The sequence below is a fragment of the Podarcis muralis genome, chromosome 14 (assembly GCF_964188315.1).
Source record: "Podarcis muralis chromosome 14, rPodMur119.hap1.1, whole genome shotgun sequence".
NCBI lineage: Eukaryota > Metazoa > Chordata > Lepidosauria > Squamata > Lacertidae > Podarcis > Podarcis muralis.
Genome location: NC_135668.1, coordinates 42,457,053 through 42,472,070, shown reverse-complemented (window position 1 = coordinate 42,472,070; position 15,018 = coordinate 42,457,053). Strand labels below are relative to the sequence as shown.

Here is a 15,018-nt window from a genome sequence, read left to right as displayed (position 1 = left end):
TTTTAGCTCTTTTTGTAATGCTGGATTGAAAACACACATACACCAAGAGCTCTGCACCAAATCATTAAAATAATGTGTGTGTATGTGTGTGTTACAGGCTATTAATAAGGAAGAGGAGCTACTGGAACGAGAGAAAAGCCAGTTTCCACTGCTGCAGACTATCATCACAAACAAAATACCTTTTGAACAGCTTTGGGTGACTGCTTACAACTTCCATACGAAGTCTGAGGAATGGATGAATGGTGAGGTTTTTCATGCACGAAGATAAGTTGCTTGCAACTGAGTTGTGTGTCTTCAAAAAAATTATGTTTACTGATCTTTACAAGAGAAAATAAAATGTGTGCTCCCTTCCCAGAAAGCAGAAGATTTAATAATAATAATAATAATAATAATAATAATAATAATAATATCATCTGAAGGCACTTCTAAAATGAAATTGCCCTCACCCAGATATTCATTTGTTAGAAAGTAATCTCCCATTTTCTTTTCTCTGCAGCTATGTGTACAGTACCTGTTGAGGCAGAATATCTCTGAGCCTGAGATATTCTTGCATGGGCATGTATTATTTAAGGCAGTGCTTTTGGTATTTAACTAGGAGTTATTGATTTTGGCTTTGGTTTTGTTACAGTGCCTTCAATACCTGCCAGTAAATATTTGCAGAGAAAACTTGGGTTTTGAGATTTACAAAATGCTTGTTTGCTTTTTCACATGCAGGACCTCTCCTGCCGCTGAACGCTGAGGAAATCAGTGAAGATGTTGCCACCATGTGGCGGACAATGTACAAACTGACAAAGACCTTAGTAGATCAACCTGGACCAAAGCGTTTAGCGGAGAATGTGAAATTTAAGATCGACAAGTTCAAGCAACATCTTCCTGTCCTCTCTATTGCCTGCAATCGAGGGATGAAGGATAGGCATTGGGAACAGGTAGCGATGGGGAAGTCTGTCGATTATGGTTTCTCTCTGTTTCTCATATTCCCAGTCCTGGCTTCAGTACTGCACATTTGCACATCAGATTGCATATTATGAAGCCCTTGTGAAAACTGATCAGCATTTTAGTGTGAATTTCTTATGTCACTCTCATAAGAAGTTATTCTTTTTTAAAAAAAACAAAAACCAAGGCCCCTTCAAATGCCCGAAATGGCATGGACATGATTGAGCAGAGGGAATGTGTCATTGTTATCATTAATGTCACGCACATTAGCCAACTGTAGTGTAGTGTAGTGTAGTGTAGTGTAGACCTTTAACAGGGGTCATGATGCATTCTACAGGACAGGGCTGATGACACGAAAGGTTCCATAAGCCTCACCAAGTTGGGGGTCTTTTGCTTTGGGATTTTTTATGGGAAACAATTAGCTAAGCTAATGAAGTCTGTAATCCCCAAAAAAGGACATTGTAGTATACAACACACATGTTGTTGGCATGTGTCCTTTTCACTGCAGTTATGATTTAGATTTAGTTACGGATATGGAGAGTAGTGTTTCATGTAAGCATTTCAGTAATTCTTACAACAGGCCCATAAGATGGACCAGTATTGCCATGCCCGTACAAACCCTTTTTCTGTGTTTTGTCCATTTTCCCCCCAGATAAGTGAAATAGTTGGATATGAGATAAGACCTGATGAAACTACATCACTCATGAACATGTTGGAATATGGTCTATCAAAATACATTGATAAGTAAGAAAATAACACCCAGATCTTTTAATCTGGTTAATATTTGTTGCATGCATTAACAACATTAGAGTTTGATTTCTAGTTGATATTTCCTGAAACTGTTTAAAACCTTGCAATTTTGCTCACTGCCCCAGTTATTTTTTTGTGGAATATTAGGAAACTCTTTAGAATCGAATCAGAACTTTTCAGTAAAAAATGTATGTGGGGAGACATCTTGTCTTGCTCCAGAACAATGAGGAGCTAAGTTCATGGAATTCTTGTGCCCATTGTGCTCCCACATGTGTGCATCTGTGCTAAAAAAATGCACTCAAAGCCTAACAGCATGGTTCTGTTGTATGTTTACTTAGAAATGAGCCCCACTGTGTCATTAGTAAGTGTGTTTGGGATTGTAGCTTAAGGGTTCAATCCTATGCACTCTTGCTTGGGAGTAAGTCCTGTTGAACTGGGCCTCATGTGTAGGGTTGCTTACTATTTGCACCTTTAAAAAACCCCATGCACTTGAAATGCAGAAATGCATATAATGTCTTGCATAGTTTGCCCATTAACCCCCTATTTCAAGCAGGAGCCAAGTGTGGGAAGGTGTAGGTCAGGCAAAGAAAGAGAAAACTTTTCCCAGCACCAGAATCTTCCATTCTTTTTTCTTGGGAGTGAGCAGTGAGGTAGTCAAGTTTGCTGATGATACTGGTTTTCAACCAGTGTGCCATGGCACCCTGGGGTGCCTTGAATGATGGTCAGGGGTGCGGCAGGCAACACTGGCCTCTGTCCCTCTTTTCTTCCCTCCCGCCTCCTATGGTCTCTTGGGTCTTTGCCCCCCAAAGGCTTGCATGGCTGTTTGTTGTAGGAGCCCTGGCTGCAAGCTCCCCAGGCAATTGGTGCCTCTGGGGCTGGCCAGGGGGTGCTTCCCACGCCCCTGTGGGGCAGTGCGAGGAGGCACCTCTCTTTGGAGCAAGGGAGGGCGGAGCTCAGAGACCAGGGGCAACAGCTGCGGCTACCCAGAGGACTCCAAAGGAGAGGGGAGAAGATGAAGGCTGAGGAAACACTCCAAAAGGGAGGGTGTTTGAAAAGGGGTGAGGGCCTGCCAGCTCTGCAGGCAAGTGGTGCATAACTAGGCCCCTGGGCCCCACAGGGATGCCGCAGAAAGAATGTAGTTGGTCAAGAGAGCCATGGACCCAAAAAGGTTGAAAACCACCAATTTAAAGTGCTATTTCCCTTTTCCCCCCCTTGAACTGAGGGTCAGGACCATGGAGAGCTCTCTGTGGTGAAAGCTTCTCCAGAAAACAGCTTTCTCTGGACACACCTCCATTTGCTGTGGACTCACTGTAATTCCAGTGCTGGATTTTTAATCCATCTTCATACAACATGATCCAAAATACATTTGCATCCTGTGCTTTGTTATAAAGCTCTGCTGTTCTGTTGTTTCTCAAACCAGCTTCACACTCTCACAATGAGAGTCTCTAAGTCAATTAAAATCCCTCCAGACTTCAATTCCCAATCAGCCTACTTGGTCACTGATGGGGGCGGGCCATGTAGTTCAGTGACATCTAGAAGAGCAAAGGTTCCCCACCCAGGCTTTAGATAATTGCAGCTTTTACTGAGTAAACCAATATTAAACTCACATCTTTGCTTTATTTCCCATTTTCTTTTAGGCTAGAGCCTATTGGAGCAGCAGCTAGCAAGGAGTACTCCCTAGAGAAAAACATGGAGAAAATGAAATCGGAATGGGCAAATATCTGTTTCACTTTTGTAAAATACAGGGACACAGTGAGTACATTTTCTGCGATCAAGCAACTGTGCTTGGGACAATAGTTATTTTCTCAGTTATGTTACTTTACTGAGGATCAGTGGGTTTGTTTCTGGTTGAATGGCAGCTGTCGAGAGCTGCTGGAATCTGTGTGTTGCTGCTCCAGTGATGAACCAGTGAAGTGAAGGTGGCAGCTTCCTTAGACTGCACCCACCCAAGCTGGCCACCAGGTCTTCATGGGCAAGAAGGAATCTAAAAGGGCTTCCTTTTCCAGCTGAGTCTTGACTGAACCACAAGGTCTTCCTGACCACTGGCATGTAACTGTATTCTTTGGCCCTGGCACCTGGCTTGTTCTTCAGTCCTGCTTCTTGGTTTGTCCTCCAGTCCTGGCTTGCTCTTTAGTCCCTGGCTTGTCCTTCAGTCCTGCATTACTAATTAGTTCTGACCATTGGCCTGGCTCACTGCTGGCTCCTCAATCACCTGAGGCTGCTGCCCATTGCCAGTCTGACTATAGTGCCTTTGGGAGCAAGATATGCCCCAAGATCATGTTTTGGTTGGTTGGTTGGTTGGTTTGTGATAACCACTTCCATGTAGCAGCACTGAATACAGAGGCTGCTATTTGTATGCCTATTACTGTTTGTATTGGCTGGAGATTCTCAACCCCAGCACCATGCATTCCTGTAATATACGGTACATGGGGAAAGAAAAGGTTACCCACATGTGATGACACAAAAATTGTAAACCTGGCAGCAAGAGGAAGAATAGGATTTTGTGTATAATCATTCCATCTATTTCTGATGTTCAGGCTGTGGGTGTGATTGCTTATATAGTCATAAGAACATTGGAAGAACCTGCTGGATCAGGCCAATGCTCTACCAAGGCAGTATCCTGTTCTCAAAGGGGCCAACCAGATGCCCCAATGGGAAGACCAAAACCAGGACCTCAACAGCATTCACTGGTGATTCCCAGCAACTGGTATTCAAACTAGGAGTAGAAAAGAGGGAGTGGAGTGCTTCAAGGTGTGTCCAGGAACAACATATTGCTACAGGCCCCACTTGTGCATAACACAGTGATAATGGGGTTTTAAATAAGTTACCTCAACTAAGTGTGGCTTCTTTGCAGGACACCAGTATTCTGTCTGCAATCGATGACATCCAGCTTCTGCTGGATGATCACATTGTCAAGACCCAGACAATGTGTGGTTCTCCATTCATCAAACCGATAGAGGGTGAATGCCGGGTAAGGAGAAACAGGGTTGTCTGTGTTTCTGTGTGCCTCCATGCAATGCGTTAGGATGAATTCGGATGGGGTGAGCAGCTTGCTTATTGGGAAGATGGGACGCAGGAATCTGCATTCTACAGTACATCTAAAGCCAGGGTGGAGAATCTGTGGCCCTCCAAATGTTACTGAAGTACAGCTCCCATCAGCCCCAGCCAACATGGCTAGTGGTCAGGGATGATGGGAGTTCTGGCTCAGCAACATCGGATATAATAGATCACACTGGTGAACTGTATAACACACCCCTGTTCCTGCTGCAATATACCTGTATACGACTCTGTGCTTTTTAAAAACATTATCCCAAACAAGGCTAGTTATCAGATGTTTTAGCAGAAAGCACAAATCTGTAACATTCTTTGTTATGCAGTCAGCACATTTAGAAAGTCTGTTAGTTGGTATGTCCGGCTGTAAGCCTAGCCCCATTTATCTGGGAGTAAACCCCACTGAATTCAGTAGGACTTACTTCTGAATAGACAGGGTTAGAATTGCAGCTTGAGGTATTCAGAGAAGACCCGCTGAAAATAATGAGTATAATTTTAACAGGTCTATTTTGAGTAAAACTTAACTGACTACCACTCTGCAACTGTACTCTGGTACCTGCATTACAGAACCTGTCTGTAGCCGCTTGACATTTATGAAATCCACACAATTTTGAGTATTGTTTTTGGCGATTTTCCCTGCTGTTTAGTGTGATTTATGTGCTTGGTTGAATTTGAGGCCTCCCAGTGTGACTTACTGATGAAAGGAGGAGCAAAAAATAGTGGATTGTCAAAGGGCTGCTCCAACCAAGAGTCCAAAGGGCTTTTCCTATTAATATTTGATCATGGGCTGAAGCATTACCTTTAACTCTGACAGCTTGTTAGTGCTTCCTTGCCCTTAACACAAGATCTCTCTCTTTCCTTCTCCAGAATTGCTTTGTTCCTATCTTTCCAGCTGAGATTCACCCTGTGTGTGAACAGGATAGGTAGTCTGCAAAATACAAATCTGGCACTGCAACTTATGAAAGGCTTTCACAACTTCCAAACAGTAGTTCTGGGGATTGGTTTACTGGAGAGATAAATTGGAATCTTATATCCCTATAAAAAAATTGCAAATATAGAAAAAAATGGGTTTCTGTTTAAACAGACATCTTTAGCAAGGACACATTCTCAAATGTCATTGCTGAGGGTCCACTTTATAAACCTATTTTTAGGGAGGGTGGTTGTTCCTTTATAGAAAAAAAAGCTGTTTCCAAATGATATTTGAAAAACAAGTTTGAGAAGCACTGTTAATCAGTTTGGGGAGGGGAGGATTGTTAAAACAGCGTGCAGTTTTGTAGGTACACTGATACAACAGGAGAGATGAAAGGAGGGAGGGGGAATGAAGCCTGTTATTTAATGTTGCCTCAAGTCTGCTGAGTGAGAATTATAAATAGTGCCTTGAAGACCTTTACATTGATCTCTTTACAGAGGTGGGAGGAGAAGCTTGTTCTGATGCAGGAAATTTTAGACAATTGGTTAAAATGCCAGGCAACGTGGCTTTATCTGGAACCCATATTCAGCTCTGAAGACATTATTGCTCAAATGCCAGAGGAGGGGAGGAAGTTTGGAATAGTGGACATGTACTGGAAGGACATCATGGTGCAAGCAGTAAGTAGACAGTTGCACTTGGGATTTTGCACACACAAAAATTGTATAGGCGGAAGGGACCCACAGTGTCATCTAGTCCAACCCCCTACAGGACGAACATATCACTTGGGGGGGGGGGGTGTTCATGCATAGAGCATTTCACTTTCCCTGTAAAAGAAAGATTGCAATAGTTTTGAGCCAGGTTGTTGCTCACCAACGGTGGTTGGGCTTTAGCAGACAAAATGGTTGGGGGTTCTTACACAGCATACTATACCTGTTTAGTACAGTAGCAGCTGTGTGATATAGCACCGTTCTAGTGTTGCATAGAGACTGGATTCACATCCCTTGCTCAGCTCCAAAGTTTACTCTCGAGTCACTTCTGCTCAGTCTAATCTGTCTCATAGAGTAGTTTAAGTGAGCCTTGGCAAGGCTATCAACATGGCAGGCAGTCTTCTCCCTTCCAAGGTGAGTGTCCTGTTTTGAACTGACAGAGCCCACAAACATCCTGAAAGATAAGTAGTCCAGCCAGTGGTAGCAGGAACCAGGTTCAAAGAGAACCGTCCAGTAAGATACCGGCAGGCAAACACAGGAAGTCAGTATGGGCCCAAAATGCAAGAGAATCGAGATGGTCAACTACAAATCTTGTAGAACTATGGGCAAATCACTAGGTGTGCTAAACTTGTTCTGATTGAGACCTAGCTGCAAATGATGCTTTGTATCAAGGATGAGGAGCCTGTGGGGGGCTCAGCTTCTTTACTATTGTATGCTTTTTTAAAAAAAAATAGGTGAAAGACACCAGAGTCCTGATCGCCACTGAGCAGCCAAAGATGTTGGACAGACTTCAAGAAGCAAATATGCTTTTAGAAGACATCCAGAAGGGTCTGAATACTTACTTGGAAAAGAAAAGGTTATTTTTCCCAAGGTGGGCTCATTAACAAGTTTCAATTTAAAGCAAATCGATTCTCATTGAGAAATTAGATTTGTGGATACACATGGCACATTGACTACACAGGAAGCATTGAGTTCAGAGGCCTGGGACTCTTAGAAACAAGAAGCTGGACTGAGGTTATGGCTATTAAACGAAGAGGCTTATTTCAGGGAGCTTTCCTTGCTCACTGTTGCAAACAGGCTGGTGGTCTCCTTCCAGAATTATTTCTTGAGTCCTGAAGTAGACTAGTCTATGCTTAGGCCAGAGTATTCTGGAATGGTGGTCTGGATGAAGGAATGGATCTGCCATAGACATTACACTGAGCAGTCAAATTAACCAGATTTAAACAAGCAGAGCCCTACTGGATCCGTCCAAAGGCCTATCTAGTCCAGCATCCTAATTTCCACAGCAGCCAACCTGATGCCTCTTGGGAAGCCTACAAGGAAACCACAGGGATAATACTGTCTTCAGCTGTTGTTCTCCAGCAACTGGTTTTCAGAGGCCTGGTCCCTCTGATCATGGACATAACATACACCCACCATGGCCAGTAGCAACTGATTGCCTTCTTATCATCCATGAATTTGAATAATTCCCCCTTTAAAACTAAGTTGTGGCCATTGCCACATCTTGTTGCAGCAAATTCCATAGTTTAGTTGTGTGCTGCATGATGGGGTACTTCCTTTCCTCTGTCACATATCTCTGATCAGTGAGCTACACTGAATGACCCTGGGTTCTAGTATTAGGGAGGGAAGAAAACTCCTCTCTACACACTTTCTATATGACATACATAATTTTTAAAGCCTTGGTCATTCCTGCCTTACTTTCCTTTTCCTTCCACTTGTACAATACCCTCTCAAACATGGTTGCATTTCCTTCTGAGTAGTGGTGCTGTGATAAATTTGGCCAGATAAGGACCTTAGGGGGCAAACAGCGGTCATAAAAATCAAGAGGAGATGCAGAAATCGTCTCTGGCTTTTGAGTTGTAGTAAGATGCTACTTACACATTTGCTAAGCTTATTGTCACACAAGAGCTAAGCTTCTCTGTTCTTAAGACTTACCCCAGGCCACACACCCTCTTCCCAGCTCCAGCTCTAATTAGCCATCTTCCCACTCTCATTGAGTGTTTTTGTCTGGCTGCAAAGTATTATTGAACTCTGAGAATGCCTCTTGCCTAGATGGAAGACAGAGATGGGTCTATGAGAGTGTGTAGAAACTATCCTTTTGCACTAAGGTAACATTTGCATGAGTTGTTTTGCCTCACCCACCATTGGCACATCCCCATCCCCCAAGGTTGCCTAGAAGAGAATGCAGCCCTTTGGTTGAAAAAAAGCTCCACACCTCTGACCTACCAGCTGACATTCTTTTAACTGAAGGAGCAGACATGGGAGCTGGGACTCCCTGTACAGTATTTGGCCTAGATGCTATTCTGCTGAGCGGTGGCCCCTCCCCATTTAGGTCAGGGGTCAATGAAGTGATGACCACCAAACTGTGTGACTTCTGTGTCATGAAAATTAATGCGTGGATGTTAAAAACAACAACCCTATTTTGAACAGATTCTTCTTCCTTTCTAATGATGAGTTGCTGGAGATTTTGTCCGAAACCAAAGATCCTCTCCGAGTGCAGCCACACTTGAAAAAGTGCTTTGAGGGAATCGCAAAACTAGACTTTACGGAGAACATGGAGATTATAGGCATGATCAGCTCAGAGAAGGAAATTGTACCTTTTATCAAGACAATCTACCCAGCACAAGCCAAAGTAACCTTTGCATAGAATTTTCTTGTTTTTCTGTTTGATAGCTTGGCCGTAGCAATGTGCTTATTGGGGAATAAGCTCAATGGAAGATGCCAGTTTTTAGATGAAAAAGTGAAGAGCATTGAAAAGTAATCCTTTTGTCCACCATCAATTCTCTTTATCTTGGAGCAGGGCAAACCAGGACTAGGAATGGGAAAGAAACTCTATTCAGTTTGCATTTTAAAGTGAACCTACATAATTCATACTTTCTGAAACAATAAGCAAACTGAATCATAGCCACCCTTCTAAACTAGCATTTATCTGAATTTTGCTGTGCAGTTCTTCAATCAAGTAATGTGTACAAATATGCATATGTTAGGTAAAATGCAAAGAAATGCATATATTAGTGGGTGGAAATACATTTTATTAGGGTGACTTGTTTGTGGAAATGTGTTTGTTGGGCAAAATTCCATTGAAGAATGTTCTCATTAGTAGAAATTCTCATTAAAATGCTTAACAAATTTTAATGACAACTTAAACAAAAACAAATTTGCCAACTGACATGAAATGTGGAGAACTGAAGACAAGGAAAATGGGAAACAGAAACCAAAATCAATTCAGCCGTTCCTAGGCAGAGTTGAAGCTGCCCATGCGAGTGCAGTAGGAAGCTGTATTCCAGGAGAGGCTCAGGGGAGACTCCTCACCCTTCCTGGTCATCTGCTGTGTCCCAGTGCACACCTGGTCCTTCTGTGGCTATTCCCTCCTCCCAAGTATCCCTAGTGGCAAAGCAGGCAAGGGCTGTTCCGCTGGTGCTGGACTACCTTGCTGGGACTAATGCCATCTCTGCTCCAGGGGGGTGAAAACTGGAGGTGAAAGGGGAGAGCCTGGGACCAAGGTGTCCAAGCTTGGTGTGTGGGACCTTGGGGGAGATGAGTAAGATGTATTTGGTGCTCAGTGTCTCAGGCTGATAGATTGTGATAGCAGGCTCTGGAGGTCTCTGCATAGTCCCACTCCTCTTCCTCAGATGAGGTACCTCCAGGCTGGGCTCTGACCTGTACAACATATAATATGTCACATATATATTGCCTAGAAGCATAGATTCCTTTTCATTGAGGGCATTTCCAATTAAAATCTTATTAACAATGAATGTATGAGTTACTGCACAGAACCTGTTCTGTGCCAGCCCTTTGAAACGAACCACATATATGATTCCTCTCCAGGGTTTGGACTTTCTCATTGTGAAAGTTCTCATTCAATCATGGTATGGTTTTGGGTTCCTAGAGCCTTCATTTTCACATTTATCTTTTTTCCTAAGGGCATGGTTGAGAAGTGGCTGTCACAAGTAGAAAACATGATGCTGTCCAGTATCAGAAAAGTCATAGAAAGGGGCATCGAAGGATATGATCAGGTAATAAGCAATGATTTTCAATGATACAGTTGTACTTATGGTATCTTAAGTCCCATGAACTTGACTGAACTGAAATTCAGGTTTACATTAGTAGTTTAAGTGGTCCATTGATAAGAAGCAGCAGTGCCAATTTAAATAAAATATTGGGGTGGGGGGCAGGTAAGTCCCACCCCATATCAGAGTTGAACTCATGGCCTTTTCCCATTAAAATGTATTCCTGGAAGCTTTCGTCATTTCAGCAGCCTAATTTGGGAGTCTGTGTGTCTGTCTTTTCATTCAATCTTCAGAGACTGAGAGCCAGAAACTCCCTGATCTAGTGCAAATCACTTAAAGATCTATAAGGAAACTAGCTTCTTTCCATCCTAATTTAAAGTATAGTTAGTGGAGGCAAAAAGAGAGTGCATCATAAGAAGCGAATTGCATATTGCATACGTATAGATTCAAATTTGGAAATATTCACTATAAGCTGCATAGAAATACATCTCAGCACAGTGTGGTGTATTCAACCTGCTGTCTGGGTACTAATTGTGCACGGGCAGCTTCAAGGTTCTCCCCTCTTATAGCTCTTTATCCTTAATCTAGACATCGGACTGGATACCCTGTTTTCCATAAAGTAGAGCACATGGCTACCCTCTATGGCAGTGGTTCCCAATTAGGGGTCCGGGGACCCCTGGGGGTCCATGGAACACACCCAGGGGGTCCACGGCACCATCTTCTGCCAGGAACTCACCTATCTCTTTAATTGTACGGTGAAAGCCGCAATGATGATCCACTGATCACCCAGCCTCTGCTTGCTTGCTGGCAGGGGGAAAACTTGTGAAAGAGTTGCTGGATGGCAAGTGAGCTGGGATTGGGCAAAAAAACCTCTGACATAGTTTCTTTGGGCTCTTGCGATTGGAGGGAGCAGAGAGAGAGCACAAATGACTTGCTGCATGGGGCGGGTTCACATGCTTATCATTAAAAAATGTAAGGGATCCCTTCCCCAATACTTTATCAAGCCCTGACCAAGCCTTCACCTATGTCTTGAAGATGCAAGATTCCTCAGTTAGCAGAACCATATGCTGCAAGTTTTGTTTAGATGTACCATCACAGATTACAAGTAAGGAATACTCTCTCAAATAAAAAAAACCCTTCTGCATATAGAACACTTGCAAGTTAGGGACACAATTGCTTTCAGTTGTAGTGGTTTAACGGAGACAAGTTTTTCCTACTGTCTGGGGATAGGCAATTTGTGGTAATATCACAAATTTTATGGTCTGGTTTTTTTAGTATACCAAAATCCTTTGCTTATGAGGGTCCTCCCCACATTTTCTTCAAAAAAATGCTTTGCACAGGTAACTACTATGGAGTTATAAAAAAATTTAAAAGTAGGTAGTCCTCAGTATTGGGAAACACTGCTCTATGGAGTCAGGACTTCTCCTTTATTCATATTATAGCGTTAATCATTTATGTTGGTGTTTTTTTACATGTGCATGTTTAAATTTGTTGAATGTCACCTAGAGTCTGCTGGTATTATTCAAGCAGCAAATAAAATGAAACAAATATCACATTGTAAATCAGGGAAGTTTTGGAAAACATTTCATCCTCCCATTTAGACCGTGGTTTTCCCTTTATATTAAAATCTCAGAGCCCTAGTTGGCCATGGCAGTCTAATGTTATTCACTTTGTTTTTAAAGGTTCCCCGGAATAAGTGGGTGCTGCAGTGGCCAGGACAAGTAGTTATCTGTGTATCATCCATCTTCTGGACAAAAGAAGTATCAGAAGCCATACAAGGAAAAACTCTACCTGTAAGATTTGGGGGAGGGGATTGCTGTAACACTGGTCCATTAATTTCAGTGGGTCTGCTCGGAGGAGGACATAGTTGGAGACAACCCTCTATATATTGTTCAAATACTTTATTGGGCAGATAGAGATTGACTTGTATTGCATTGATCTGTAAGCAGCTCTGGAAGACTTTATCAGCTGAAGAGCAGGCTAAAATTATTTAAATGATAAATAATCAGGGACAATCCCCTTAGCGGTTGGGGAAACACTGCAACATGGTCTTCAAGTTTTACCTGTTGGTAATAATAACCTCCTTTTCCCCCCTGCAGGCATTTTTGGAGAAAAGCAACAAACAGATTGGAGAAATTGTTGAACTGGTCAGAGGGAAGCTGTCAGGCGGGGCCCGGCTCACCCTGGGAGCCCTCACAGTCATTGATGTGCATGGTAAATGGCAAGGCCGGGAAGTGGGAGAACAGCAGGATACATAAGAAATTGAAATGCCCATTCCAGTGAAAGTCACGAGATGGAAAGGGAGCTAGGGTTAGAAATGGAATGAGTATTTGAAAAATGGAAGGGGGTCTCAAAAATGCAAGCACCTCCCTGCCCCCACTTCTCAGATGAAGTTGCCTTCAACTGAATAATCAGCCCATTGATACCCCTAGCTTAGCACTATCTATAATGACTGGCAGTGGCTTTTTCAGGTTTTCAGACAGGAGTTGAAGCTCAATGTTTGGCTTAAGTGTACTGGTCCATTTGACAAAATATCTTTGTTCCTGCAGCACGGGATGTTGTCGCAAAACTGTCTGAAGACAAAATTTCAGATCTGAATGATTTCCAGTGGATTTCTCAGCTGAGATATTACTGGGAACAGGGAGAGGTGATGGTCCGAATGATTACAACTGAAGCCAGATATGGCTATGAGTACCTGGGCAACTCCCTTCGTTTGGTGATAACGCCGCTGACCGACCGATGCTATAGGTAACACCCCTCCCTGCTTTTTTAATGTTTGTGTTTTTTGTTCACATGTTATGCTCAGAACCGGAAGGTCAGCAGGATATAGGTTAGGAGTGGTGAACCTGTGGCCCTCCAGATGTTATGGGACTCCAGTTCCCCTTATTGCCATCCAGCATGGCTAGTGTTCAGGTATGAAGGGATGTGGAGTCCAGCAACATCTGGAAGACAAACCATTGGCTACCTCGGCTTACACATATGAAGTTCCAGGTGATTGATTAAAAGATAGATAGATAGATAGATAGACCACACTTTCCTAAAAATATAGCAAGATGGAACACAGCATATAAAATTACTGTATCATCAGTAAAAACATTTTGCTGAACAGTGGCTTGTTTTTTTAAAAAAAGAGTCACATTGCAAAGGCCTGTCTGAATAACACTATTTTTAGAAGGTGTCTAAAAGAAGGCAGGAATAATTATGGTCAAACCTCTACTGGCATGGAATTTCACAGGGCAGGACCCTCCACTCTAAAAAGTTTGATCCCGAATAAAGGCCACTTGAACCTCAGGACCATAGGATCCAGTGCTAGAGGTTTTTAAAAAGGAAGGCTACCTACATAAGAAACTAGAGAGCTGCGCCCAGTTCTTGGCTGAATGTTCCATTAATCCATCTGGCCATTGTCATATCCTAAAACACACATGGTATTTGGGTTGGGGCAGGGCCAATGTCATGGGGAGATTCTTGCCCCTCTCAGCAACTGCATGCAAGCTCACAGATTTGCATACTTCCCTTTTCTGAAAATGCTGGGTGTTCCAAAAAGTATAATATTTCATTGAGAAATGAACAATGTTTGAACTTGTTCTGTTTAACATTGGCCATTTGACTATACTGAGAGGGTGAGAATATTAAAATTCTTATGACTTGCTTAAGGAAATAAAGCAAAAATAAATAAACCCACCCACACGTTGAAGGGCCAGTGTCTTAGCATTGTGTGACTCGGCAGACAATCACCAAAGTCCATGGAGAATGAGGATGTCCTAATTTGTACCTAGTTCATGTGTGTGCATAGATTCAGATTCTAACTCCCAGCAGCTCAAGCTTCCAGCAGGGGTAATCATCAGGGAGGATGGGAGTTCTACTCTAGCCGTATTAGGAGGGCCACAGATTTTACCCCCCTGGTATCCTATTTTTTAAAAGATATATACTGTGCTAATTCCCCTCTTTTCTGTTTCTTAGAACATTAATGGGAGCTTTGAAACTAAACCTGGGAGGTGCTCCAGAAGGACCTGCGGGAACTGGCAAAACTGAAACCACCAAAGATTTAGCAAAAGCACTGGCTAAGCAGGTAACAAAATAATCTTTTTGCTGATATCTATGTTTTCCCCCCTCCATCCCTCCCTCTCTTTTTCTCTAAAAGTAAGTTTGAGGAATCATCTTTGTTTGCTGAAGCTGTGAATCAAAAGTTCATGAATACCTGAAGAAGAAATAGGACACGTCTTGTATTTATTCCTATTAATTCATATGCACATCCCACAAGTCTCTGTATAACACCCACACACACACGTGTCCTGGAAAGAATGGGCCATCCTATTTTTTCACATGAGATTGTGGCGGCCATTTTGTGTGTCATGCTCTTGCGCCATTCTCTCGCCACAGAAAAAATGCTTTCTTAGAGCTGCGATCTTGCCCGGCACCCAGAAATGTGCCACAGGTTCCTCACCCCTAATGTAGAGAACCCGCAGTTTACTATTGCATAATCATGGTTTGTTTGTAGTGTGCTTTCCATTTCTCTTTGTAAATTGCTAGAGTTGTAGCTCAGCTTGCCAACTTCTGTAGCGGGGATCCTGTGCCTTTAACAGCCACATGACACACTGAAATTAATCATGCAAAATTTCATGCAGTGATGGCAAAACCTTCACCTGCTGAATTCCTG

The 15,018-nt window shown here is 42.8% G+C and overlaps 1 protein-coding gene across 1 annotated transcript in view; it reads left to right on the top strand.

Annotated features, from left to right (window-relative positions):
- Positions 1-15,018, top strand: part of DNAH3 (dynein axonemal heavy chain 3) — an 83,918-nt gene that overhangs the window by 25,343 nt on the left and 43,557 nt on the right. Inside the window, exons 17-29 of the mRNA XM_077918533.1 lie at positions 98-242; positions 715-926; positions 1,586-1,677; positions 3,321-3,435; positions 4,538-4,654; positions 6,142-6,321; positions 7,086-7,222; positions 8,782-8,983; positions 10,275-10,367; positions 12,044-12,154; positions 12,461-12,575; positions 12,911-13,109; positions 14,322-14,430. Of these exons, the coding sequence (XP_077774659.1) occupies positions 98-242; positions 715-926; positions 1,586-1,677; positions 3,321-3,435; positions 4,538-4,654; positions 6,142-6,321; positions 7,086-7,222; positions 8,782-8,983; positions 10,275-10,367; positions 12,044-12,154; positions 12,461-12,575; positions 12,911-13,109; positions 14,322-14,430 (1,827 nt within the window). The remainder of the gene's footprint in view (positions 1-97; positions 243-714; positions 927-1,585; positions 1,678-3,320; positions 3,436-4,537; positions 4,655-6,141; positions 6,322-7,085; positions 7,223-8,781; positions 8,984-10,274; positions 10,368-12,043; positions 12,155-12,460; positions 12,576-12,910; positions 13,110-14,321; positions 14,431-15,018) is intronic.